Source organism: Schistocerca gregaria, chromosome X (assembly GCF_023897955.1).
Source record: "Schistocerca gregaria isolate iqSchGreg1 chromosome X, iqSchGreg1.2, whole genome shotgun sequence".
Taxonomy (NCBI): domain Eukaryota; kingdom Metazoa; phylum Arthropoda; class Insecta; order Orthoptera; family Acrididae; genus Schistocerca; species Schistocerca gregaria.
The window spans coordinates 426,395,032-426,422,362 of record NC_064931.1 but is presented as its reverse complement, the minus strand read 5'-3'; the positions used below and the strand labels follow the sequence as shown (position 1 = coordinate 426,422,362).

The 27,331-nt window shown below is 38.6% G+C and overlaps 1 protein-coding gene across 1 annotated transcript in view; it reads right to left on the bottom strand.

Annotated features, from left to right (window-relative positions):
• The window catches only part of LOC126299577 (Down syndrome cell adhesion molecule-like protein Dscam2), a 212,234-nt gene that overhangs the window by 92,296 nt on the left and 92,607 nt on the right, over window positions 1-27,331 (bottom strand). Inside the window, exons 8-9 of the mRNA XM_049991586.1 lie at window positions 14,200-14,298; window positions 9,234-9,419 (exon numbers count right to left, since the gene is read on the bottom strand). Of these exons, the coding sequence (XP_049847543.1) occupies window positions 9,234-9,419; window positions 14,200-14,298 (285 nt within the window). The remainder of the gene's footprint in view (window positions 1-9,233; window positions 9,420-14,199; window positions 14,299-27,331) is intronic.

Genomic DNA, 27,331 nt, shown 5'->3' with positions numbered 1-27,331 from the left:
AGCAAATTGGCTGTACCTGTATTTACTCATGTTGGCCTAATGTCTGATTTAACCTTGTGCTCTTATTTGTAACCTTTATTTGAAACTTTTTTCTGTTAAATAGTTGTTATGTTATTTAGCTGACATTGTATATATTACTGTATTTATAGTATGTCTTACTTAGACTATGTACAATTTGGCATTGAATTGCCCTTGTATTTATTGTAAGTTTAAATTGAAACCTGTACAATTTGACACGTTCCATATCCTTGTGATTGACTCACTAACTGGATCTACGGAACATGAAATAAATAAATAAATAAATAGTCCTTTATCATTTCCATAGTAAAGTGAAGGATTGGCTGACTGGAGTTGAGATGCTGCAAAAACATTTGCATGTTTTCACTTCTGTGAGGTCAGATAACAAAGATATCATCAACATACCTAACAGGTATAAAAATAGCATCAACTTCACATACTCAAGTCTCTTTCTAGGAAATTGTTGACAAAAAGATATAAAAATATTAGGGAAATTAGATGACAAGGGGTTTATCACAGTCACAGTGTCAGTCTATTCAAAGAATGGGTCAATGAATAAGAAACATGTAGAATGTAATATAGAATGCAATGATTTAGTCAGTTCATTGCTGAAAACTTGGTTAGCCACAATGAATTAGTCAACGTGGCAACTTACTGATACATTAGAACTATTAAGACACAGTTCCTGCAAATGATGTAAAAAAAATTAACCAAATGAATCATTTGTTGTTCACAGTTACCAACTAGAACCATCAGTAGCATAGCAAATGCTAATCAACAAGATCTATCGGAGCACCTGCATTGCGAAAAATGCATCAGAAAGTAACACACTCATTATGGATTTTGCATTTATCTCAGGAAGAAATGTGGGGTTAGAAGTAAGCCTCTTTACACATTTTTTTCCAAGTAGTTGTTATCATGGAGATTGTTTTCTTTTCTTTGTTACCATTTAGGTGGATTAGTACTGTGTCTGCAGTAAGTTAGGTTCCTTGCATATTTTAAATATAGCCTTGTTGATCCATCATAACTGTTGCATTGCCCTTGCCAGTGGCCAGCACAGCTGTGGTAGGGTCCTTTGTAAGACAATGCAGAACTGATACCTCTGCCACTAATATATTGCTCTTGGTTGGATGTGTCATGCTCAGAACTTGGCATGTTTTCCTGTGTAATTCCTTTACAGTGTAACATGGTAATTCAACAACTGTCTACTTAAATACGTTAACAAATTCAATGATTCACAAATTTATATTAAGGATCACAAACAGGACATGTTCTTTTTTGAACAATAAAAAAGACAGGGAGGTTATCTGTTGAAAGGTTGGTGTTGTTTTATGGTTTTACTTGGCCAAATTATTATGAGATACTCAAAATTTCTATGTTGTGGGAAAAAAGGACTTAGCGTTAACATTGCTTACCTCTGTGAGGGAAAAAAACATATTTGTGCAAGCAATAACCAGATAAGTTCTGCAATAGAATACTCAGATTACTAAATGCTCTTTCATTTACAGTGTGATGTACTACTGAGTCTTTTGAATGTATTATTGCCCATGTTTCAGAGCATGGCATTAATTGCTAAACATGTTAATCATTTTAATTCTCAGCCCACCAACCATATTAAGCAAAGAACTGGCATAGCTCTTGTCTGTGAGATTTCATTATTCCACTCACTAGATTATTTTTACTATCAGGAAATTTTGATCACTACATTTAAAGATTGCTTCAACCATCTTGGTATTTGCTTTGAGATTGGTTAGACAGTCTCACCTTTGACCAATTTGATAGTGAATTTTATTGTGTAACTGTTCAACAATCACTGAAATTTGAATGTTTATATGGTTAGATGCACTGAACAACAACATATCAATGTTTTGTGATAAGTGTCACAGTGAAACCAAGATAACAAAGCTTTATACATGTCAGGGGAAAATTTTAATGTGACTCTCAGGTGTTTTTCCTTTTTTTAGTCCAATCTAACAGGTAATTTTTAAATTACCTTGGGATGCTCCAGAGGAAGTTAAAAGGTGATCAAAGCAGTTACTGAAGAAGACACATCCTGTCAAGAGAAATATTATCAGTCCTGTAGGGTTTACTTCTCCTTTCTATTAAATAAGACCATGACACAGCTGTTACACCCAGTGATGAAGATAATTACACAGTTCTGCAGGACTGGCAGGAATGCTATCGAAAGAAGCAGTACTACTAGATGACTAATCTAATCACAGACTCAATGCTGATTAAACTAAACATGTGTGTGTTTGGGGGGGGGGGGGGGGTCAGGGTGGGGGTATTACCCTCTTCAGAGCATCTAAAACGAGTTTTGTCCAGTTCTGTTAAAGATGAAAATGGAAAATAAGATCACAAACATGTAGCGAAAAGAGATAGGGAGAGGGGAGGGGATGATTGCAGTCATCATCCTCATCATCAACATGCATAGCATGATAATCTTTGATTCACAAGTAACTGAGTTAACAGTTCAAATTCTGGTGAAAGTAGAAATTTTCTTCAGTGGAAGGTGCCTGGAAGAGGGACAACTGTGATGAAGAAAATGCTCTATCTTTGATGAAATTAGAAACCACTCCACAAGAATCTGTGGGAAATGGACACTGCTAATTCACCACTTCCCATTGTAAACAAATATTAAACCTGATGGCAGCATAGAATTCTTCAAGAGGAGAAATATTTAAGTTTCTAGCTCATTTAATATTCACTTTTTCTGAGACTGTAATGTTTACACTGAATACAATCTATGCAACATGCTATTAAAAACATATATCCATCATTATAACTTACAGGTTATCAATACAGTTATTGACATCTGATACATTAAGCTAAATGATCAGAGTGACTATGCAGACTTTCCTGGTTTATTAACAGATGAAATTCTTGTCGGGTCTTCAGCCGGATCGATCTGTCATCTGTGTACAATATTTCCATGGTTCACCTGGCTGCCATCATCAGATGAGAAAAGCTAAGTCACTTTTGTCGATAACTGATTCGAACTGTGAATGACAGAACTTTTAAATGCAGTGAATCTACGAAAGCATATGTGCTAACGTAATGCACAAGTGCTTAATTCTTGCTGCTGCCCGCTGGAACAAGAAGAGTTGCAGTCTCTCAAATGGTGAATACTGTCAAAAAAGATATATCTTTAAAAGTTGTTACTCATAACTAGCCAAATCAGATGTTGTTGTTTCTTCATATTTGATAAAATAGGATTCCAAGCTTTACTTAGTTGTATCCTTTACCACAGTTAATATTATCTGTTAGTCTGATTTTGACAGATTCTTTTAAAACACAATTCCAGTAAAGCAAGGCATTTGTAACCACTTGTGTCTCACTGTATAGCATCCTACACCCCTCTGTAAGACAGTGCTCAGCCACTGCAGATTTGGCAGGTTCTAATAATCACATACGGCAATGATGTTCAACACATCTGTCACTGATGGTACAAACAATTTGGTCAATGTATATTTTACCACACTTACATGGTAAAATACAGATTTACCAATTTATTCATTCCATCAATGGCAGAAGTGTTGAACACCGTCACCATATGTAATTATTGCTACCGTCAAATCTGTGGTGGCTGAACACTCTTTTACAGAGGGACATAGGATGCTATACAGTGAGACACAAGTGGTTGCAAAAGCCTTGCATTACTGGGATTGTGTTTTAAAAGAATGCGTCAAAATCAGACTAACAGATAACTATGATAATGGATACCAGCTAAGTAAAGTTTGGAATCCTGTTTTATCAGATATGGAGAAATAAGAGCATCTGAATTGGCCAGCTATGAGTGGAAAATTTTTAATGTTATATCTTTCTTTGACAGTATTCACCACTGAATGTGCTGTAACTCTTCTTCTACATCTACATCTACATCTACATCTACATCTACATCTACATTTACATCCATGCTCCACAAGCCACCTGACAGTGTGTGGCGTAGGGTACTTTGAGTACCTCTATCGGTTCTCCCTTCTATTCCAGTCTCGTATTGTTCGTGGAAAGAAAGATTGTTGGTGTGCCTCTGTGTGGGCTCTATCTCTCTGATTATCCTCTTGGCCTCTTCACGAAATATATGTAGGAGGGAGCAATACACTGCTTGACTCCTCGGTGAAGGTATGTTCGCGAAACTTCAACAAAAGCCCGTGTCGAGCTAATGAGCATCTCCCCTGCAGAGTCTTCCACTGGAGTTTATCGATCATCTCCGTATGACTTTCATGATTACAAAATGATCCTATAATGGAGCGTGCTGCTCTAGGGTATGGATCCTACACTGTTGAGTAATATTCATGCAGTGGGCAAACAAGTGTACTGTAACCTACTTCCTTGGTTTTCAGATTACATTTCCTTAGGATTCTTCCAATGAATCTCAGTCTGGCATCTGCTTTACTGACGATCAACTTTATATGATCATTCCATTTTAAATCACTCCTAATGCCTACTGCCAGATAATGTATGGAATTAACTGCTTCCAGTTGCTGACCTGCTATTTTGTAGCTAAATGATAAGGGACCTATCTTTCTATGAATTCGAACCTCACATTACACTTGTCTACATTGAGATTCAATTGCCATTCCGTGCACCATGCGTCAATTCGCTGCAGATCCTCCTGCATTTCAGTGCAATTTTCCATTGTTACAACCTCTTGATATACTACAGCATCATCTGCAAAAAGCCTCAGTAAACTTCCAATGTTACCCACAAGGTCATTTATATATATTGTGAATAGCAACGGTCCTATGACACTCCCCTGCGGCACACCTGAAATCACTCTTACTTCGGAAGACTTCTCTCCATTGAGAATGACATGCTGCGTTCTGTTATCTAGGAACTCTTCAATCCAGTCATACAACTAGTCTGATAGTCCATATGCTCTTACTTTGTTCATTAAACAACTGTGGGGAACTGTATCGAATGCCTTGCGGAAGTCAAGAAACACGGCATATACCTGGGAACCTCTGAGTCTTGCGGACAAATAATGCAAGCTGGGTTTCACACGATCATCTTTTTTGAAACGCATGCTGATTCCTACAGAGTAGATTTCTAGTCTCCAGAAAAGTCATTGTACTCTAACATAATACATGTTCCAAAATTTTTTTCATCCACCTACCTCTTTGACATAACACCAAAATTTCTTAGGATTTTCGGCCAAGTCCGTACATAAAACTTTATTTTAGAATTCATTGAATGCCTCTCGCATAGCCCTCCTTACACTACATTTTGCTTCGCTTGTACCATGAGGCAGCAGCAATGATTAAGCACTTGTGCATTACCTTAGTACATATGCTTTTGTGTTTTTGCTGCATTTAAAGATTCTGTCGTTCATGGTTTGAATCAGTTATCAGCGAGAGCAGATTAGCTTTTCTTATCTGGTAGCCAAGTGGACCATGGAAATATTGTGTGCAGATGACAGTTTGATCTAGCTGAATACCCAACAAGAACTTGATTTGAATAAGATCAGAGGGTTTCAGTGACAAACATTTTCACACCTTCAAACTTGAAACAGAAACTGTTAAATAAACTCTAATTTTCAAAATAAAAGTTAAAAAGAGGGGAAACTAAGTAGTTACCAAAACACAGTTAAAATAATTAATAGTGCATTATCATGAAGCAAAGGGCCACACACACATAATGTGAAGAGAAAATGCTGCTCTCAGTGGTCAGCACACAAATCGTCATCCCAGTTCAAGACAAAAGTGTACCTAGTAATACATATTTCTGCTAATAGGTTTAATAGAAATATGGTTTAAAAAATGAAGTTCTGACAATGCTATAATTGAATATAGCAGGGCCATGAACAGATAGAATGAACTCTGCCCTGTGCTGTAGCTTTCCCATTAGCTCAGTAAGATGAGGCAATGCTGTGGGGAATGGATACAGAGACTTGTCAATGTTTGAGTTGCGTTCACACGAATATATATATATATATTTTCCAGTTAAAGCTTCAAATAGAATTCAATTTACATCTTCACAATGCAGTGTCTTATGCATTTTTTTCTGTTACTGTTACCATTATTTAAACATTGAAACATAACATGAACTTCTGACAGACATAAACGACCACTTTGTTTCATCCATGACACAAATAAATCCAAAAGAAAATAGTAGTGCATACAGTAACATCATCCGTATCCACTAAGGTACAAAAACACAATAGGTAGGCTGCACTAGAACGTACATTATGCTATCCACAATAATTCCATACTATATATTTGACATCCAGGCTTCTCTTCACAGAGCTGATATGTTCAAATATGAGCAAAGTTCATTTTAGAGAAGGCTCATCCAACAATTGCGCCTGGTGGGCATGCCCATTCCCTGCGGGGTTAAGGCAGTGTAGTTTCAACGCCCCATCCGCAACTGTCTGTTGCTAGTGTCGGCATAGGAGCAAGAGAGAGAGAGAGAGAGAGAGAGAGAGAGAGAGAGAGAGAGAGAGAGAGAGAGAGAGAGAGAGATAGCTGCGGAGCGAGTGAGACTGCACTGCACTGCTCTGAGCTGGAGTGTCCTGCGGTCTGATCCAACGTACACAAAATATTCTATTTTAGAAATAGTTTCATGTAAGGGATATAGTGTCTCATTGTTACTGTTAGTAGTTACAAGTAAATATTTTTTGTTATACTTTATGCTACAGCTTTTTGTATCCCTTTTCAGAGTTAAGAAATCGGATCCTTAGTCTGCTGTTTTGTTCGTAATAATTTTAACTGACAAAGTTTGAAAACTTATTAAAATTGAAATAATGTTATACAGCTCTTTCATTCTTACAGTCAACATTGTTAAAGAAGACAATCAACATTTTACATGTTTTTCTTTTTTGAGGAAACGATTTTGACTAGGTTTGGTACAATATTCTGTGAAGTAAGTAATGAATGGTTTTTAGTTTTAGCAAGCTTTAAAAGAGAGAAAAAGCGCTCACAAATATACGTAGAACCAAACATTGAGAGAAATTTGGCCATGTGCTTGTGCAAAAGAAGATATTTCTATAGAGGAACACATCTGTAAAAGTCAACCAAAGTTTTAAACATAAGAAAGCGGTTCTTCTGGTGGATATCGCACTGCAGGTCAATCAGCTCTAGTTGAAATACATGTGAGACGTCCTCGGCCCGAAGGGAAAATGGGCCAACAAATATATATAAGGCCGGTTGAAGCTCACTTATCTCCAAACATCTGCTTTCAAACGGTCCTTTCATTTCAAAAAGGTATTTATTTCACCCCTCAAGGAGAAAAACTGATGACGCACCTTTCCTCTCCTCAGCCATCTCACTTCAGTGTGGTAGGGGATGTCTGGGTAGTCCGCTTTGATATCAGTCAGAAATTCTTTAAATTGGAGATGTGTGGGTCCATGCGATCAAAGATAATTAACCGTTCGAAGAACTGTGTCCATGACATTTTTTATGTTGACAATCTTCACACAAAGTGCCTCCTGGTATATCAGACAATGGGCTGCGATGAATAAGGAACAGCCAACTTCACCCCTTTTTGACCTGACGTAACCCAGGAATCCAGTTTGTATCCCTCGTAGTGCAGGGGCTCCATCTGTTGTTACGCTGGTCAGTCGTTCCCATTTTAAACCCTTTGACTCTAACACATTTTCATGGCTAGAAAAATATCCAAATCCGTGGTTGTGTCTTATAATGGTATAAGGTCGAGAGGCATGGTGGGCGGTCGGGCAGTCTGCACAGCCAGCTAAGTGACACGGCTCAGCCACTGCGACAACATACGAATTCGCCTGGGGTGCTGGCCGCGGGTGATCGGGGGCACTAGCACCGCAGGGGCACAGTTTCTATCTTTTAGGTCATGTACACCCATAAATAAAAATCTAGTGGATTAAGGTCCATGGAATTTAGAGATCAGAACATTGGACCTCCATGACCGATCCATTTCCCTGGAAACAATTCATTTAAATAGTTACCCACATTCATTCTAAAGTGTGGTGTTGCACCAACATTCTGAAATGACAGCTGTTGCCTAACCACAATATTTATAAAATGTTCATTGTCTTCCACTTGGCAAAAAAGCCATTCACAAACTGTATTCACAAAATGTGGTCTTTTGTCAACTGGTGTTGAGTTAATGCATAATGATATGTATGCAGTTCTTCATCGTGCAACACATCAACAACCAGTCTGATATATCTGGAACTGCCCTACAATATAACGGGTACTTCACATAGATGATTGGTGAATGGTTTCAAGAATCATGTTCTCTGTTTGTGGAGTACGTCTAGTCCTTGGACAATCTCTGTCCATTACTTGTGGATGAAGATTATTGATTTCCAGAAGCCATTGTTCCAGGCAATGAAAAATATTCTTATTGGGATGGTTCCTTTAAGAGTACAGTGCAGCATATGCATGAGCAGCAGCAGCAGCAGCCTGGTTAATTGATGCATGCAGCACCAAAAGCATATTAATGTTTTCATCATTTGCGCACTCCATTGGGATGCTGTCCTACTCGAACTTGACAGGGCCAATTATGACTGTGCACTGTCTAGTTGGTAGACACATGCATGCAGTTTAATAGATTTGATTGTCATGTGGTGGCTATTGTCAAGTGACAAAATGATGACCTGCTTCTAAATAGCAAGAACTAGGGAATGGACATCTAAAAAATAAAAAAAAAGAACCTGGTGAGAATTCGAACCATAGCTTCATGATGGATGGGCGTTTGATGTTCCAGCAGCTATGACAGTTGGTATGGTAGTGGCAGTGATACATGTTCCTCTGTTGCCATCTCCTTCTTTTCATGCATGTGTTTTTAAAATGCACCTGATCTGATTTTGCTACATAAACTTTTGTCTTGAATTTGGATGAAGAATTTCATGCTGACCTCCAAGTGCAGCATATTTTCTTCATCTTGTATATTTGTTTAAGCAAAAAAATCTGTAATCTTGCATGGGAAATGTTGTACAAACTGAAGCTGCAGTAGTCGCATTGATAAAGCGAAAGATAAGGGGCAGTCAAATGAAAATGAGACACATTGAAAACAAGTAATTAGCATAGTCAATTTATGAACACATACAGCAATTACATTTGAAATTATAAAGAATTTACTTACTTTTTCCATCTGTATTGGTTTCATTTGAGTGCCCCTTGTATTTCATATTATTTCTTTCACATTTCAATTTAATTCAACTATTGTAATGCCTTAATTACAGTTTAAAACTTGAGTGCAATGATTTTTGTATATTGATGTGCGATTATTGCATCATTTACCTGAACCCTGGGTAAATGCAGTGATTGTAGATGTTGGTTCACTGTGCCGAAGTTGACTGAATGCCTCAAGATAAAAGTAATACTTTGTGCCACATTGCAGATGGTTAAGTGTAAAACCAGTCTCCTCTGCCTTTAATTTGATTCTTTCCCATTCTCCAAATTCCCTCTTGTAATATAAATAATGGCCTGGAAAACATTACACAAAAAATGCACAGTTTACTGTTCACAATAAAAAACTATTTTTAACATTATTTAAAAGTCTGTACTAAATAAATGCAGAAAGGTCAATGAGCCATGCTCTCCTTCCTCTGGTGCATCGCCAAAGGGGGTCACAGTGCTTAGTGTGTGATCGCTGGCGGCTTTCAGAGAGAGAAAGGATGTAATAGCATACGGGCAATTCGTGGTAGGTGGCCTGCGTGGATGGCCGCATTTTGCGAGTGGGATTGTGTAGTATGGTGAGCTGTTTTGAGGTGGGAAGACACACCTTGTTGCAGTTTGTGTTGCGACTCATCCAGAGGGGCAGTGAGGCGATGTGCCTGGAGGCATGATGTTGTGCCATTTGTATTATCAAGTTCCCAGCTTCTTGTGATATGATTCTCTTTCCTTATGCAATGTACCTCCTCCCCCCCCCCCCCCCCCCCCACTCTTAAAGAGGATGTGGTGGTTTAAACTGTGGCCATTGGTGTGTGAAACTGTGGCCGTTGGTATTCAAAGCTGGCTCACACAGACTAGCCTCTTGGTTGCTAGTATGTGCCGGTTGTTTGCTATTTATTTTGCTGCCCACAAGGTTGTACCAGCAAGATTGCCTCCTGGTAGAGCAACACTCACTGTTTGACAGTTTGAATCTGCCTGTGGTCTTGTGTGTGTGTTCACTGTTAAATGGTAGATTGTCAACTTCATCTGCAAGTTTGCATCTTACGGATTCATGTGATGGCTTTCTTGTAATGTTCCTCAAATTTTCCTGTTGTTGAATGAGAATTTGCTTCACAGCAAGCAACAAGAGGAGCCTCTTGACAGAGTGTCATTGAGTGATCGATCATTATACAGTTGAAATTACTGTTATAACCAAATATGTCATTGCTCTGAGATTATTAAATACTGTTGGCAAGATTACTACTTTTTGACACAGTGCCATTGATATCCCTGTTGTTATTAATGTGCACCGTTGAATGACAACTTGTTTAATGCCAAGCCACAAGAAGAACCTACTGACAGAGCACCGTTGAATGCTCAATCAGTGTACAGTTGAAAATACTGATGATACCAAATGTTTTACAGCCGCTAGCAGTTGTACTCTGGGCTTGTGACTTCATTGATCACATAGTTTTAGATTTTTAAATAGATATATATGTTTCTGTTTAAGCCCCTTTTATGTCTGTGTATGTTGGGTTGTAGCAGGTCTGGCGACTGATTATTAGTGTTGTCAGCAAGATAACATAGTTCTAACAAACAGATAGAGGGGCTGGCCAGTACTTACTTCAGCTCAGTACACCCGATAGTTACACAAAACAGAACAGAAAATTTATGTTCGTAGCTTTCGGAACTTTGTTCCTTCATCAGGGAGGAGAGATGGGAAAGATAGGGAAGAAGGGAAAGTGGATCCAGTTACTCACAACCCATAATTCTGGGCATTTAATAGTCCTACGCACAACAGGTTTACCTGGTAGCTTACAGCCATCAGCTGTAGTATTCTGGGCTTGTTGCTTGGTAACCTATCATTATTGAGAATTGTGCCCTGGTCGTTGATTTGATTGCGTAGTGACCCTAATTTTGGTAAATCCTTTTAAGTACATTATTATGACTTAAGGCTTGGAAAGACAAGAAACATCTGTATTTATGATCATTGCAGGGCCGACATTGGTTTCTGATGTTCCAAACCCAACTGTGATTCTGTATCTTGGGTGCGTATTTTGTTGGGAGAGTTGCCTATTCTGAGGTGCTCCACTCTCAATTTTTGTTGGAGCCTGTATTGCTCGATCCCCCAGAACTTGGCCTAGCCCTCCCACTCATACTCCTACTTAACAATAAATCCAGACTTGAGTAGGACCATATCAGTCAAATTACCAACTTCATTCCCTATTTGATCCAGATTCAATAACCCATGCTAATTATATACAGCAAGCATTAAAAAAATGCAAGTTGTTAAAAGAATTAGGATGACTCAACAAACGAGAACTCTTGAAAGGGATAATGGTATTCAAGTACGGTTGGTGTAGCACCTGGAACTGGGAACCTGAGATATATACAATTTTGACCTGTGAAATGGCACCATACAAAATGTTTTACAAATACAATGTAGTTAGGAGGTTACTCAGATAGATTTTCATCATTTATTTCCAGTTAGAACAACATGATACATATTCTCTAAACACAAGATAAAATGTGGATTACAAAGTGTGAAATCAGCTGGTTTGCAAATGAAATTAAACTATGTTAATATATCCAGGGAAATCATTTAAATAATATTTCTCACCCATATTATGGAGGAAGAGAATACATTTTGTAACTTACAAATGCATTAAAATCACATGCATATCCCATCAGTGTGTTAATTATCACCAAACATTACAAATTTTTGAAAATATCATATAACTGGATACTAAAAAATCTAACCACCAAGTGACAGCTTGAAAAAACAGATATAAAATTTATGGAAATGTGCAAGCTTTTGGAACCAGTTGCTACTTATTCAATCAGAAGGTTTGAAGGGCAAGCAAGACAAATGAAGGCAAAGGACTGGCAAGGTTTTGAAAATGATGAAAGTTATGGAAAATTCAACCAGAACCCCAAGTCATGAGAGATTTACTATATTGGATGTGAAGGAAAACTTGATTGTTGAGGACTGTAGTGTATAGTGGTTGAAAACCTGAGGGCCTAAAGGTGGAAGATAGGATAATAAGCAAGACAGGTATTATTGACAAAACATCAAGCAAGAGTTTTAAGCATAGAAAGGAAAGTGCTTTAGTTATGGTGGGTAGGTAAGGCGGGAGGTGGGGAAAAATGAACAGGTCAGAAAATAAAAGATATAGAAAACTAAGAGGGACTGAAGAAAAAGAATAGCTACTGAAAAGAAATGTCCAGATCAAACAAAAATTTAGGCCAGGTGGCTGATGAGAGCCAAGGACATGTTGTAATGCCAGTTTCCACCTGCACCGTATATTGTGAGTTGCCAGTGTAACCCTCTGTTGATACCCTTTGCATCTAACTGATAATTTGGTGGTAGTCATACCAATGGAGAAGGCCAAACAGTGCTTACATAACAACTATTACATGACATGTCACTTCACTGGTAGCTCTCACTTTAATAGTTGTGTTTACCAATTATGGATCTGGTATAGGTGGTAATAGGAGTGTCTATAGGGCAAATCTTACAGTAGAGGCAGCCACAGGAGTAGGAGCCATAGCGTAGGCAAATGGGTGCAGAAGGAGCATAGGGTCTGACCAGGAGTCATAAGATTTCTTGGAGGGATCAGCAGCAAAAGCAGATTTCCCGGGCCATTACATGCAGTCCTGGTACTGCTTATCCCTCCATAAAAGCAACTCAGAAGTACACCTCTTGTCGTTGAGTACTACTCTGTTCTTGAAGGTATCAATCATCTAATTTGACAAGGCTATGTTTTCCTAAAATCATGCCCTCAAATTAGGTCCATTCTGTTTGACATTTTGTCCACTACTCCTAGAATAACTTTCCATCACCCGCCCTCCCCAAATCTCCACAATATCCTGGTCAGCCCCTAAGCTCCTTCTGCACCCATTTCCCTACACTATGGTTACTACTACTGCAACCTTTCCCACTATCAGACTTGGCCTATGCACTTCCTACCACCAGCTATACCAGTGCTGTAACTGGCAAAACATATGCTGTAAAAGTGAGTGTCATCTGTGAAATGAAACGTCATACACCAGCTATTAATGTAAACACTGTTAGGCCTTCTACATCAGCAGGATTGCCACCAAGTTATTAGTTAGGATGAACATGAATAGAAACAGGGTGGACACTGGTATCACACAATATACAATTGCAGAGCATGCTCTACAACATAATAGCCATGACCTTGGTGCCTGTGTCCTCACTGTGCCATCTGGATTCTTCCCCCTGACACCAGTTTCTCAGCGCTCGACATGTGAGAAGAGACATTACAATATTTTCTTGTTTCTCATCACCCACCTCGCCACACTACACATTAATTTCTTTGGTCTCATCATTTCTTTTCAGTAATTATTCTTTTTCTTCATTCCATTTTAATCTTCTACATTTCTTATTTTCTGACATTTCTACTTTTCCTTACCCCCTCCACCTCACCTATCAACCACACATAATGTACTTAGCTTCCCATGCTTAAAACTTTTTCATGATGTTTTGTCAGTAACCTCTATCTTGCTTATTAGCCTATCTTCCACCTGTAAGCTCTCATGTTGCCAAATGTCATCCTGTGCAATCCCCAAGAATCAATCAGTCTTTCCTTCTCATCCCAACCTGTAAGTGCCTGCTGACCTGGGGCGCTGGGTGACTTTTTCGTGACTCTCCTCATTTCCTAAACCTCACTAGTCCTTTTCCTTTATCCCTCTCCCTACCCCTTCAGCTCATCTGTCAGAAAAAGTAGCCACTATCCCTGAAAGCTTGCACATTTCCATAGCTTTTACATGTGTTGTCCTGCCATCACTTGATAGTAAATTTTTTATATCTGTCCAGTACTACTGTATAATGTGATGCACTGGTCCACATGCAATTTGGAACTGACACTTTCATTCTTTCAAGTCTGGTATTGAGACAAAAGGAGCAACTGTCAGACAGCTGAAAATACCAGAACTATAAAAATATGCATCTGCATTAAAAAAATTTTAAAAAATAGCATGATTATTCAGCAATCACAACTATGAGAATTTCCAGTTTCAACCAAACAGACTTAAAATAGAGATCTGATGAAGTTATTTTGTTAGTCTACTTTCAAGGAGCTGTATTCACCTTGAATCTTATGATCAGTATCTGATGGAAGCAGCCAATTTAGTGTGATGCTTGAAACAGTTGCCGATGAAGCATGCAAATTAGTTGGTGCTAGTGGAACTGAAAAAAAAAGAGAGGAAATAATTTAATTACTCATTGTCAGCTATCTATTAATGCCTCTTTCACAGCTAGTGTATCTACTCATCAGTCACCAAATTATATTTATTAATGAATAGCCACTCCAGTTGCTATGTTGATTATGTATCTATTGTATTATTCATTTACAAAGTCAGTTGCAGATCCAATAGAAAATGACTTAAATTTAAACCCTATACCAGCTCTAGACTAAAATAAAGGACATATTATCAACTGGTCTGGAGACTCTTAAATCACTACACGAGTGTGGAGCAACAGCTCTCTCTAAACATGAAAAGCTAATCAAGTATATTTTTTTTCTTTGAGTGAGCTTGAGAAATCTGAAGGAAATAGCTGAAGAGTGGAAACAGAAAATGTTCTTAGTGGTATTAAACATATTTTCAGTGCTATTCTGTTGCACGTCCCTAGATTTTCTCCAAGAGTCAAATCATGTAGAAAAGTTTGCAAACATTTATTAATTGACTGTGTGTGGTCTTTATCAAAAGTAATACTTCCATCTGAAGTTCCATGTGCCATGTGTCAAGATCCCCTCCTTGTAGCCTGAGATGGTTTCAAGAGATAAGACACAAGTTTTTGGTGGGTGGGCACAGCATTTTTAGCTGTGACAGATATCTTACAATTATACAGGGTGTTACAAAAAGGTATGGCCAAACTTTCAGGAAACATTCCTCACACACAAAGAAAGAAAATATGTTGTGTGGACATGTGTCCGGAAATGCTTACTTTCCATGTTAGAACTCATTTTATTACTTCTCTTCAAATCACATTAATCATGAAATGGAAACACACAGCAACAGAACGTACCAGCATGACTTCAAACACTTTGTTGCAGGAAATGTTCAAAATGTCCTCCGTTAGCGAGGATACATGCATTCAACCCCCGTCGCAAGGAATCCCTGATGCACTGATGCAGTCCTGGAGAATGGCATATTGTATCAGAGCCGTCCACAATACGAGCACAAACAGTCTCTACATTTGGTACCGGAGTTGTGTAGACAAGAGCTTTCAAATGCCCCCATAAATAAAATTCAAGAGGGTTGAGGTCAGGAGAGAGTGGAGGCCATGGAATTGGTCCACCTCTACCAATCCATTCGTCACCGAATCTGTTGTTGAGAAGCGTATGAACACTTCGACTGAAATGTGCAGGAGCTCCATCGTGCATGAACCACATGTTCTAGCAGCACAGGTAGAGTATCCCATATGAAATCATGATAACGTGGTCCATTGAGCGTAGGTGGAAAACATGGGGTCCAATCAAGATATCACCAACAATGCCTGCCCAAACGTTCACAGAAAATCTGTGTTGATGAAGTGATTGCACAGTTGCGTGCGGATTCTTGTCAGCCCACACATGTTGATTGTGAAAATTTACAATTTTATCCCGTTGGAATGAAGCCTCATCCGTAAAGAGAACATTTGCACTGAAATGAGGATTGACACATTGCTGGATGAACCATTCGCACATTCGCAGGAGTGTACCCGTGGAGGCCAATCAGCTGCTGATAGTGCCTGCACACGCTGTACATGGTACGGAAACAACTGGTTCTCCCGTAGCACTCTCCATACAGTGACGTGGTCAACATTACCTTGTACAGCAGCAACTTCTCTATGCTGACATTAGGGTTATCGTCAACTGTACGAAGAATTGCCTCATCCTTTGCAGGTGTCCTCGTGATTCTAGGTCTTCTCCAGTCACAAGTCATAGGCTGGAATGTTCCGTGCTCCCTAAGACGCCAATCAATTGCTTCGAACGTCTTCCTGTCGGGACACCTATGATCTGGAAATCTGTCTCGATACAAACGTACCACGCCACGGCTATTGCCCCTTGGTAGTCCATACATCAAATGGGCATCTGCCAACTCTGCATTTGTAAACATTGCACTGACTGCAAAATCATGTTCGTGATGAACACTAACCTGTTGATGCTACGTACTGATGTACTTGATGCCATTACTGTAGAGCAATGAGTCGCATATCAACACAAGCACTGATACCAACATTACCTTCCTTCAATTGGGCCAACTGGCGGTGAATCAAGGAAGTACAGTACATACTGACAAAACTAAAATGAGCTCTAACATGGAAATTAAGCGTTTCCGGACACATGTCCACATAACATCTTTTCTTTATTTGTGTGTGAGGAATGTTTCCTGAAAGTTTGGCCGTACCTTTTTGTAACACCCTGTAGAGAAATGAAGAACAGTAAGCAAGGCTTAAGTTGCACAAAGTTTACATTAGGCTGTTGAGTCAGCTCTAGCAGTGAGCCCATTCCATGTAATTCCAATGCCTACAGCTGAAGTCTTTGGTTTTAAACACACTGCCAAAACAGTGTGATCAATGCTGGAAGTGTGGTCAATGCTGGTGTGTAAGATATCCAAATGCAGTGTGATCAAACTGTCTTGCGAGAATTTTGTTCATCATTGAATATGACAGGTTGATACTGTGGGTTTGTTAGGGATGAGGGTAAAATGGATGGGTAAAGCATGGAAACAATTTAACAAAAGATGTTGAATACTATTGAAAAATGTCCAGAAAACATGTGCTCTAAAATGCATGCCTTAAAAGTTGCAAACACTTGATCATTAGAAGAGTTGTGTTTCAAAGTAGCAAAGATGAACAAGTGCTCATAGCTCTTAAGGAATGCATTTTAGAGCACATGTTTACTGGACTTCTTTTTCTTGTTTTGGTCCATACTACCAGTTCCCAAAATACAGAAAGCAAAGAACTTGCAGTAGAAGGACTAAAAACCATCTGATGCATTTTGTTATCATTCAGTAGGAAGCCATTTGCTTTAAGCTAATAGGATGCTTGAGCCATTGTCTCTGCAACGCAAGCTTTGAGGCTACTGAAATCATTACTACAATGAAGGAACGTTGTATAATCTGCATATAGTACAGTCATGGAGTTGATGAATGAGGGCAGAACATTAATGATTATTAGGAACATAAAATTCCCCAGTACAGATCCCAGTGATACACATATTTTAACTAATTCAATACAGCAATGTTTCTTTATCTACACAAACAGTTTGCTTCCGATCCCATAGGTACGATTTTAATAGTTTAAGGCTGTTAGCTCAAATGCTGTAGCACTCAATTTTTTCTAGGAGTATTTTATGCTCTACACAGTCAAAAGCCTTACTTAGATCACAAAAGGTGACTTTAGCAAATTCTTTATCCTCAAACTCTTGATGTATGTGTTTGATTACTGAGTCTATAGCATCAACAGTTGACAAGTTTTCCTAAAACCATACTGTGATTCACTAATTATTCCTGCATTTTCAAATTACATGGATAACTGTTGGTATATTACACATTCAAACACTTTAGAGAGAACTGGGACTATGGAAGTTGGTCTGTAACTTGAAGGTAAGTCAATATCTCCTTTTTTATATATATTGGGACTACCCTAGACTCTTTCAGCTCATCAGGAAAATATCCCTCATATATACTCTTATTTATGCAGTATGTTAAAGGATACACAATTCATCTACTACTTTTTTTTTAGAATGTTACAAGAGATGTCATATATATCTACACTCTCAGATGATTTCAGATGTTTAAATATTTTTAGGATGAGACTAGGTGGGACCTCAAGAGAAGGTAAGCATACTTTGTATTTACTTGCGGTTTACAGACATTTTTTGAAAGAATCTCAGATGAGCTAATGACAGGTTTGGTGATAGCATTTCCTACTTCTTGTAATGATTTAATAAAGAAATCATTGAATTTCTGAGGGCATATACTGACTTTATTATTTCTTTCATCTTTAGTAACATTATTTATTGGTTTCCATGCAGCTTTGCATTTATTCATGAATTCTCAATACTGCTTAATTTGGGTACTCTTTTGGCTTCCACAATGGCTTTTTTGTACTTATTCCTACATTGAACATATCCTGATCTGGCATGGTCATTCTTCAGATTTTTATGTATACTGTACAACAACATAACTTGGTTTTTCAGATTTGTTAGTTGTGCAGTATACCATGGGTTTTGTTTGTTTGTACCCTTGCCTTTGGAGCCTTTGTCGACTATTTTGCATTTCTTTATCAAAATGCAGTCATTAAATTGTGTCAAAAATGCTTTGAAAAACCTTTCAAATGTTAGTTTTGCTGACAGATCTTTACATAGACTATAATTTGTGTCACCGGACCATCAGCCAAACCAATCTCTGTTAGTAAGGGACTTACAAAACCTGTCAATTTTATCATTTGTGGCCGAGTTAGTGATTACCATTTTCGAGACAGATTTATCAATGTTACTCTTATCAGCACAAAACCTACTTATGTAATTTAATGATACAGAATCATGACCTGAGAATGGAAATACTGTCACATCACATGATTCTTCTGTAGTGTTGAAACTGACAAAGAACTGTCAACACATGTTTCATCTCTTGTGGGTCTATTATTGATAAATTGCAGATTGTACTGTCTTAGAAGATTTTTGAGCTCAGTGACACTATGTTTAGCAGTTGTTACACCAAAATCTGCATTCAAACCTCCCCCCTCCCCCTATTACAATGTCATAATGTAACCTTTTGTCTTTCTAAATACATCTAACAGCATTCACACTAATGTTACCCTTAGGTGGCCTGTATAAGGCTATTATAACTAACTTAAAATTGTCACTAACAATACCAGTGGCTTCAAAATTCTGTTCATCACACAAATAGTCTAGATCCAACATAGTGACGGAGTGGCCGAGTGACTGGTTAGCATACAATGCCACGCCACCCCTTTTATGCATTTTTCTACTGTAACCATTTGCTACTTTATAGTTGTCAAATTTGATAGCTGTATGTTCACTCTCTGTTGCTCAGTGTTCACTCAGACAAAAAATATTAAACTTGTTCTCTAGTCCAAAATAAATTCTTTGTCTTTTGCTTCTTGAATATTCAGGTAACAAATTTTAAAATCAGAATTGTTATTTTATGGGTTTCATCTTATTGCTGTGTTCAACTAAAAAATCATGTAAACGGAGAGGAGGCACTGTTTTCTGCTTATCTACAACACTTGATACTGCTTCTTCTGCTGTAGTTGTCTTCCCTCCTTTTGGTGGGATTGTAGTTATTTTTGCTGGTGTAATTATGCTGCAGTTGGTGGAGGTGCTTCTATAGCTGATACATTTTCTAATACTGCTTCTGATGATGCCAATGGTAACAATGATGGTTCCCATTCTGATGCTGATGTAGGCCTAATTTCTTCTAGAGATATAGCCAGAGATTTTTCTTAATCATGTGCTGCTGGTGGATTCTCCATTTGTTTTGTCATCAGCAATGCATCTATTGCAGATAGTGCTAGTTTTTTGTGCCTGTCAATCCCTACTGCTTTTATTGCTTGGAGATTTTCTTTAGCAAGCACTTTCTCACCTAGCTGATCTCTATGGAGTCCATGTCTTGTAAAATGCTCTCTGACAGAGTTGCTTGCTTCAATGAAGAGTGTGTGTACAAAACTGCTGCAGATCTTTCTGAGTTTTTGGTTTGTTGCAATGATTTCACTATTTACACATGAGTTTTCAAATAAGTCGTGTCGGTGAGGAATGCTTACAACAAATACTTTCGCTTGTGACATTTTGCCTGGTGATTCTTTCAATGCTTTTACAGCAAGGCTACTCTCATTTTTATACATATAATTATCTCCTCTAATTGTGATGTAGGTCATACCATCTTTTACTGCAGTTTCACAGTTTTTCAGCACTTCTCATAAAGGTACTACAGGTTTTGTAATTCCAGTGACTTTATAGTCTGACTGAATATCGGACATGATTGTAGATAGTCCCTTACCATGACTCGTTGATAGAACATAAATTTCTTCTTTCTCCTTCACTGTTTTTTTTCTGTCTTCCATTCCTTATTGTCACATATTGTGTTAACACCATGTTTATGTTTAACAGGACGTAATGGTAACAAGTTGCCACAGGCACTTTTTTGGTCGATAGACGTGTATGAGAAGTTTTCTGCCACACTGAGATTTTTTTTTTTTTTGTCTGAATTTAATTCCTCGTACCTGTTCATTACTGTAACATGATAAACATTTGTATTTAACACTGGGAGGGAACATTTCTTAGGCCTAATAAACACACACTCCTGTTCACAGCTTTGTGTCTCTGTCACTATGTCCACATACTGAATCAAACTTTTCACAATTTCAGCATGTTGTCTAGCTTCAGTTAAGTCGTTTTGTAGTTCTTCCCTCACACTTATTTCAAGTGGGGGGGGGGGGGGGGTGACATTATGACAGTAGTCACTCAGTGCACTCAGGCACGGTAGCACAATGCCCTGAGGGTGCATAGGGGTAGGGGTGGTCATCAGTGTGGTAACTGTATTCCTCACTGAACACAAGAGGCAGATACCATGGGTTTGCTATTTATGGGGGATAGAATGGATGGGTGAAGCATGGGAACAATGTAATGAAACATATCCATATACTCAACAGTTTCTTTATTGGAACGTTAACAAACACAATTATTTGCAGAATTCATTTACAAAGGTAAGTTGCCACATATGTTTCCATGAACAAAAAGTGTTAATCAAGTTGGTTTGGTAATCCGCAGCAATCATGAAGCTTTTACAAGTACACATGAGCAATATGCATGGTCCATATGTGAGGAATCCATTTACACAGGTTTTCTTAATACAACATGAGAAACATTATTAATGTTCTTGAAGTATGATAAATAAATGCAGCTTATCTAACATTAGTCAAGGAAATTAGTAAATGCAAGTAAATGAACATGGAGATATCATATGTGTATTTGATTTAATACAGTGATCGAAGCAAAACACAGTAACAAATGATCAAACTTGAGTTACCATAAGTGAAGCTAATCTAGCACTGTGATTAGAGCAAATGCAAAATGCAAATAAACAAACTTAAAGTATCATAGGTGAAGCTGATCTAATATTGTGGGAATTTTAGTCAGTAACAGCCATATCCATGGAGGTGCAGTGGTTTGCATACAGTTCACAAAAAGAGATTAGATCTCGCTGCATTCATCATAATTTAGTGGGGTCTGTCAAGTAGATATGCACAGGATATGAGACCATTAGGTAGTTGCTGAATAATGTTTCCATTAAGTAGGATACAGACCTCACCTACCAATTCTTCATAGGCATCATCACAGCCTGCAATGCTGTACGCTTTATACACACACAAAATCAACTCACCACTGATGTTTTCACAGTTAATATGTCTGTCTGGTAGCAACTGAATCTATGAACTTTCTGCTTAGAACAGTCATTTGAAGTAGCAGGTGTCCTTTTCTCAGGAATTAAGCTGATTCTGATCTCACTCTACCGAACCCCAGATGCAAACATAAATATATTTATAACTTACTGGGAACAACTGACACAGCATCTACAGAAATACAAGAATTTCATTATAATTTATCTAGGGGATCTTAATACTGATGTCTTAACCCAGTCAAATGCTAAGATCCAATTATGTAATATTTTAAAATCAACTTCTATCTGATTAATGACCAACCAACAAAAAGAAGTCTTGCCTAGATAATATTCTCACCAACATGGATAGAAATTCATTTTCATATGGAGTTGAAGATCCACTCATCTCAGACCACAGTGGGATCTGGATTAAATTTCCAATGCCAAGAACCAAACATTATAAAAGTGAACAGAAAACATTCAGAATGTTAGGGGAAAGGAACATAGAAAAACTGAGATTCATTTTAAGGGAGATGGACTGGGAGAATAAATTTTTAAACTGTAAGAATGTAAATGAGGCCTTTACAAACTTTTTGTCAACACTTAGCTTTTATATTAATAAATACTGTATAAAGATAAGAAAGGTACTAAATAACCAAAATAACTTGAAAAGGAAACAGAGCTGCAAATGGTTCACTCCAGAACTTGCAGCCATTAGGAAGGTTATAATCATCCTTCATAAAAAAGCCAAACAGGGAAACCAGGCAGATAAAGATAGGTATACCAAGGCAAAACAAGTCTATAGAAGGGAGATAAAAACAGCCAAGATAAGAGCTGTTGTTCGCAGATTATGCTGTAATTTACCATCTAGTAAGGTCATCTGAAGACCAGTTGCAAAGTGATTTAGAAAAGATTGCTGCATGTTGTGGCAGGTGGCAGTTGACGCCAAATAACGAAAAGTGTGAGGTGATCCACATAAGTTCCAAAAGAAATCCGTTGGAATTCAATTACTAGATAAATAGTACAATTCTCAAGGCTGTCAATTCAACTAAGTACCTGGGTGTTAAAATTACAAACAACTTCAGCTGGAAAGACCACGTAGATAATATTGTGGGGAAGGCGAGCCAAAGGTTGCATTTCATTGGCAGGACACTTAGAAGATGCAACAAGTCCACTAAAGAGACAGCTTACACTACACTTGTTCGTCCTCTGTTAGAATATTGCTGCGCGGTGTGGGATCCTTACCAGTTGAGCTTGACGGAGGACATCGAAAGGATGCAAAAAGGGCAGCTCATTTTGTATTATCATGTAGTAGGGGAGAGAGTGTGGCAGATATGATACGCGAGTTGGGATGGAAGTCATTAAAGCAAAGATGTTTTTCATCATGGCGATTACGAAATTTCAGTCACCAACATTCTCTTCCGAATGCGAAAATATTTTGTTGAGCCCAACCTACATAGGTAGGAATGATCATCAAAATAAAATAAGAGAAATCAGAGCATGAACAGAAAGATTTTGGTGTTCATATTTCCCACGCACTGTTCGGGAGTGAAATGGTAGAGATAGTGTGATTGTTGTTCGATGAACCCTCTGCCAAGCACTTAAATGTGAACTGCAGAGTAATCATGTAGATGTAGATGTAAAAGAGCCATTGAAAATTTTATCAATAATTCTAAAAATAAGTGTAAAGCTGCCTGGGCAGGTATAAATAAAGAATTACAAAGAAAAGTAAGAAAGGAATCAGTGCCTATTGCACCTAACATACTTAATGTGTTCTTTGTAAATAGTGTTAAAAATATTACTCCCACTGACAATCTCGAGTTAACATATGAACATAGAGTGAGCAACTAGACGGCAGATAGAACTAGGGGATAAAATTTTAGTTGGAAACAAGTCATCCCTAGGGAAGTGTCTAAATTAATTGCAAAATTGAGTAACTCCAAAACCGAGTATTATTACAGTTTCTCTAATGCAATATTAAAACAAATCTCAGACACAATATTGTTAATGTTAATTTATCTCATAAATTGCATCCTTGAGGAGGGAATCTTTCCAGATTGTTTAGAAATGAATATCACAGTTCCAATCCACAAGAAAGGGGACAGAGATTGTCCAAATAACTACAGACCAGTTTCAATTGTCCCTACTTTATCAAAAGTCATTGAATATAGCATGAAAACACAACTATTTAAGTACTTTGAAACAAACAATTTATTTAACAATGCTCAGTTTGGATTTAGGACAGGTAAATCAACCATTAAAGCCATAGACAATATCATCAATGAGATTGTTACCAATTTTGAGCTACATTTAACTACTTGTATTACACTCTTAGACCCCAGGAAGGCTTTTGACACTATTTCCCATAAGATCTTATTTTCTAAGTTAAAACTATACAGAATAAAGGGCTCACAGTTATCGCTAATAGAATCGTACCTTGATAACAGACAACAAATGGTCATAATTGAGAACCAACTATCAGACATGCTCAAAATTGAAACTGGAGTTATTCAAGGATCAGTAATGGGCCCATTTCTCTTTCTAGTGTATATCAACGACCTCCTGCACAACTTGCCTGACAAATCAATTCGATATGCTGACGACATCACCTTAATAACATCAGATGGAAATCTGAGAACTTTACAGGGCAAAAATACAGACATGGTAGAAAACTCCACCACATGGTTGCAAAGCAATAAATTTGTCTTAAATGACAATAAAACAGAGACAATATACTTTCATTTGAGTAAGCTGAAACGAGAAGGGACAGTAAACACATCTGTCAAACTGCTAGGAATTTATTTAGACCCGAATTTGAACTGGGGCGAACATACACAACAACTATGCAAGAAACTGTCCAGAGTAATTTTTTTTATTGCGCAAACTTAGGACTTGTGTCAGTAATAGCCAAATGTTAGAGGCATACTATGCCTTTTTCCACTCACACCTGGTCTATGGCATAATACTTTGGGGGAACTCTTCAGGGGCTCTGGAAGTTTTTAAGTGGCAGAGGAGGGCAGTTAGGGGTATAAAGGGCTTACCCGACAATGAATCATTCTGACCAGTATTCAGGGAGCTGAAAATAATGACTCTCTCTGCAGTATTCATATACCACTGTCTGATAGACATCAAAGAGTAACTTCACAGAGTAACTTCACAGTAAGGGGGGAGTTTCATTCACACAACACAGGAAATAAACATTACATTGACATGCCCCAGGTAAGGCTTAAGAAAACCCAAAACTGTCATAACTACAAGGGGATTAAGCTATTCAACAAACTGCCTATAACACTGAGGGAAATGCCAGTACAGCAACTAGGGAAGAAACTAAAAAATTGGCTGATTCTGAATACAACCTACAACATTCTGGAATTCGAAGAAAACTTGAAACACCTCCAGAATGAATGATAATTATAGCATGCAGTAAAAATATAGGTGGTATCATATTCTGTGATTAATTTGATCCAAGGAGATGTATAACTTTAAATACTTTTCTTTTCTGTGTATTTTATAAAAGCTAATTGGTACCTCTAAAAAAACTGTATTTATGTATTGTATTGTGTTTTGGTACCTTTCCTTGTATTTTTTGACTCTGTCTATTACAACAATAAAATTTGATTTGATTTGATCTGAATACAGCAAGCTGTTAAGATTTGATAATGAAATAACTTGAGACATAAACTTAGCACCAAAGGAACATTAAATCACTGCACTCATGTGGATAATTCAGCATCAGTACAGGAAGTGCCAGGGGAGTTCAGAATTGGTGCAGAAAGTGCCAGGCGTTGGGGACATGCTTTAGGAAAAACCCCACTCGCTGTGACAAAGAATCACATGGCAGAGAAAACTCTGATATTCGGATGCATACAGATTGAGATGTGTTTTTTTTCTGGGTGCTCCGTTATCTGCCACAGTAAGATCTTATCCACTAGAGCAGTTGGTTGGCTGACACAAACATGTAGTAGTGCATTGCCACAATCTCATAGGCATACATCTCAAATAGCTATTAAAAATTCTAACTCTGAAACAGAAAAATGATAAAATTTTAATGTATACCAGAATATAAGAAAAATATCATGGAAAACATATGCCATGCCAATCTTCACCTGAAGGACCAGCCATATTTATCAGTTGCAAAACTGGAAAACCTTTTGATGATGGTGATATTTCTTAATATCCATAGGTGTACTTCTGGACTACAGTGTCCAACGGGCACAACATTTCAGCAATCATACATGTCGCCATCATCAGGTGAACTGACGGACTGAGCTCCTGTGAATGTGCCGGCATGGAGATCCGTACGCTACGGCTGCTCAGAGGGAACTGGGTTCGGTCGCGGACCCGGTCGCGCAGTGGAACAGATTGCGACGGTGTCTGAGATGACGTCGGAGTGATGGCTCTGTCCGCCGTGGTCATCACAACTATACATTTGCTCGATTTACTCTTGATTAACACAATCGCTGGTTCCCAAGCCTTGTTAAGATTAATGCCACAGTCACTGTTTATGAGGTCGTCATTGGTGCGAATTTCGATGGCCTCTCTAACAACGCTGTCCCAGTATCTCGACGTCTGTACCAGAATCCTCGTGCGGTCATACTCCATAGCGTGATTTTCCGACAAACAATGTTCAATGTTCAGCGACCGCCGACTTGCTCGGATACATCAGTTGAGTGTGCCTGTGGTGTTCACGGCATCGATCCTCGACGGTACGCATCGTCTGACCAATATACGACTTGCCACATTGACACGGAATCTGGTACACGCCAGCCTTCCTCAAACCGAGGTCATCTTTGGCGCTCCCCACCAGTGCACGAGTTTTATTCGGAGGACAAAACACAGTTCCGACCCGGTGTTTCTTCAGAATGCGGGCGATTTTCCCCGAGAGTGCGCCTGTGTATGGAATAAATGCAGTGCCTACCTCCTTCCTCGTGACTTCATCCATCTCAACAGGTTGTGATGCAGTGGTTGGGCGGAGAGCACGTTGGATCTGCCACTCTGAGTACCCATTTTTTCGAAATACAGTTCTCAGATGTTCCAATTCCTGGGGTAGACTCTCTGTGTCAGAGATAGTGCGCACCCTATGTACAAGAGTTTTAAGTACCCCATTCCTCTGTGAAGGGTGGTGGCAGCTGTCTGCGTGCAAATACAGATCAGTGTGTGTTGTCTTTCGATACACCCCATGACCTAGGGTGCCGTCAGCCCTTCTCCTGACCAAGACGTCAAGGAAAGGTAATTTACCCTCTGTTTCAGTCTCCACAGTGAATTTGATGTTGGGGTGTATGGAGTTTAGATGTGTAAGGAAGTCAAGGAGTTTATCCATACCATGTGGCTAGATGACGAACGTGTCATCCATGTAACGGAAAAAGCAAGTAGGTTTCCATTCGGATGAGGACAGAGCTTCCTCCTCGAAGTTCTCCATGTACAAATTCGCTACCACCGGTGAGAGTGGGCTACCCATGGCGACTCCTTCCGTTTGTTCGTAGTATTCTCCATTAAAAAGAAAATACGTGGAAGTCAAGACATGCCTAAAAAGTTCAGTGGTATTCTCGTCAAACCTCTGACCAATCAACTCTAGCGACTCTCGCGGGGGTACCCTCGTAAACAAGGAAATGACGTCAAAACTCACCATGATGTCTGACTCATCCAACCTGAAGCTATCAAGGCGTTTGACAAAATCCACGGAATTACGGATGTGATGAGGGCATTTACCCACATAAGGACTTAATATTCCCGTCAGGTATTTGGCCAACAAATATGTAGGTGCCCTGATGTTGCTGACAATGGGGCGTAATGGTACCCCCTCTTTATGAACCTTCAGGAGTCCATATAGT